The following is a 383-nucleotide window of genomic DNA, read 5'->3' on the forward strand; positions in this document are numbered from 1 at the left end:
CGGGAGCGGGAGGCGGTGCCGTCCCCGGGAGCCTTGCCCCGAGCCGTGTGTCGCCTTGCAGGGGCTTGGAGCCATGGCTGAGCACATGATGATGTCCATGAGCCACGGCAGCACCGGGCTGCAGAGCTACCGCATGGGGGTGAGTGGGCTGCAGGGACCCCCGCAGCACGGCCAGCATGTGCTGAGGACACTGCCTGCCGCCAGTCAGATGATGTCCTACGGAGGGGCTGGCATGGATGGGGGGGACAGATGGGCCACCACCAGATGCAGAATGCAATGATGTTCAATGGCCCGAGTCAGCAGCAGCAGCAGTACATGGGGCCGGTGGGCACCCAGCAGCTAATGGCTAACAAGCACCAACCAAAACTCAACAACCACCAACA

At 63.7% G+C, this 383-nt stretch overlaps 1 protein-coding gene across 1 annotated transcript in view; it reads left to right on the top strand.

Moving 5' to 3' along the window:
- The first annotated feature begins 73 nt into the window (after positions 1–73).
- The window catches only part of LOC104624863 (cbp/p300-interacting transactivator 3-like), a 1,895-nt gene continuing 1,585 nt past the window's right edge, over positions 74–383 (top strand). Inside the window, 2 exon segments of the mRNA XM_010292333.1 lie at positions 74–239; positions 242–356. Of these exon segments, the coding sequence (XP_010290635.1) occupies positions 74–239; positions 242–356 (281 nt within the window).

The sequence above is a fragment of the Phaethon lepturus genome, unplaced genomic scaffold, assembly GCF_000687285.1.
Source record: "Phaethon lepturus isolate BGI_N335 unplaced genomic scaffold, ASM68728v1 scaffold28468, whole genome shotgun sequence".
Taxonomy (NCBI): domain Eukaryota; kingdom Metazoa; phylum Chordata; class Aves; order Phaethontiformes; family Phaethontidae; genus Phaethon; species Phaethon lepturus.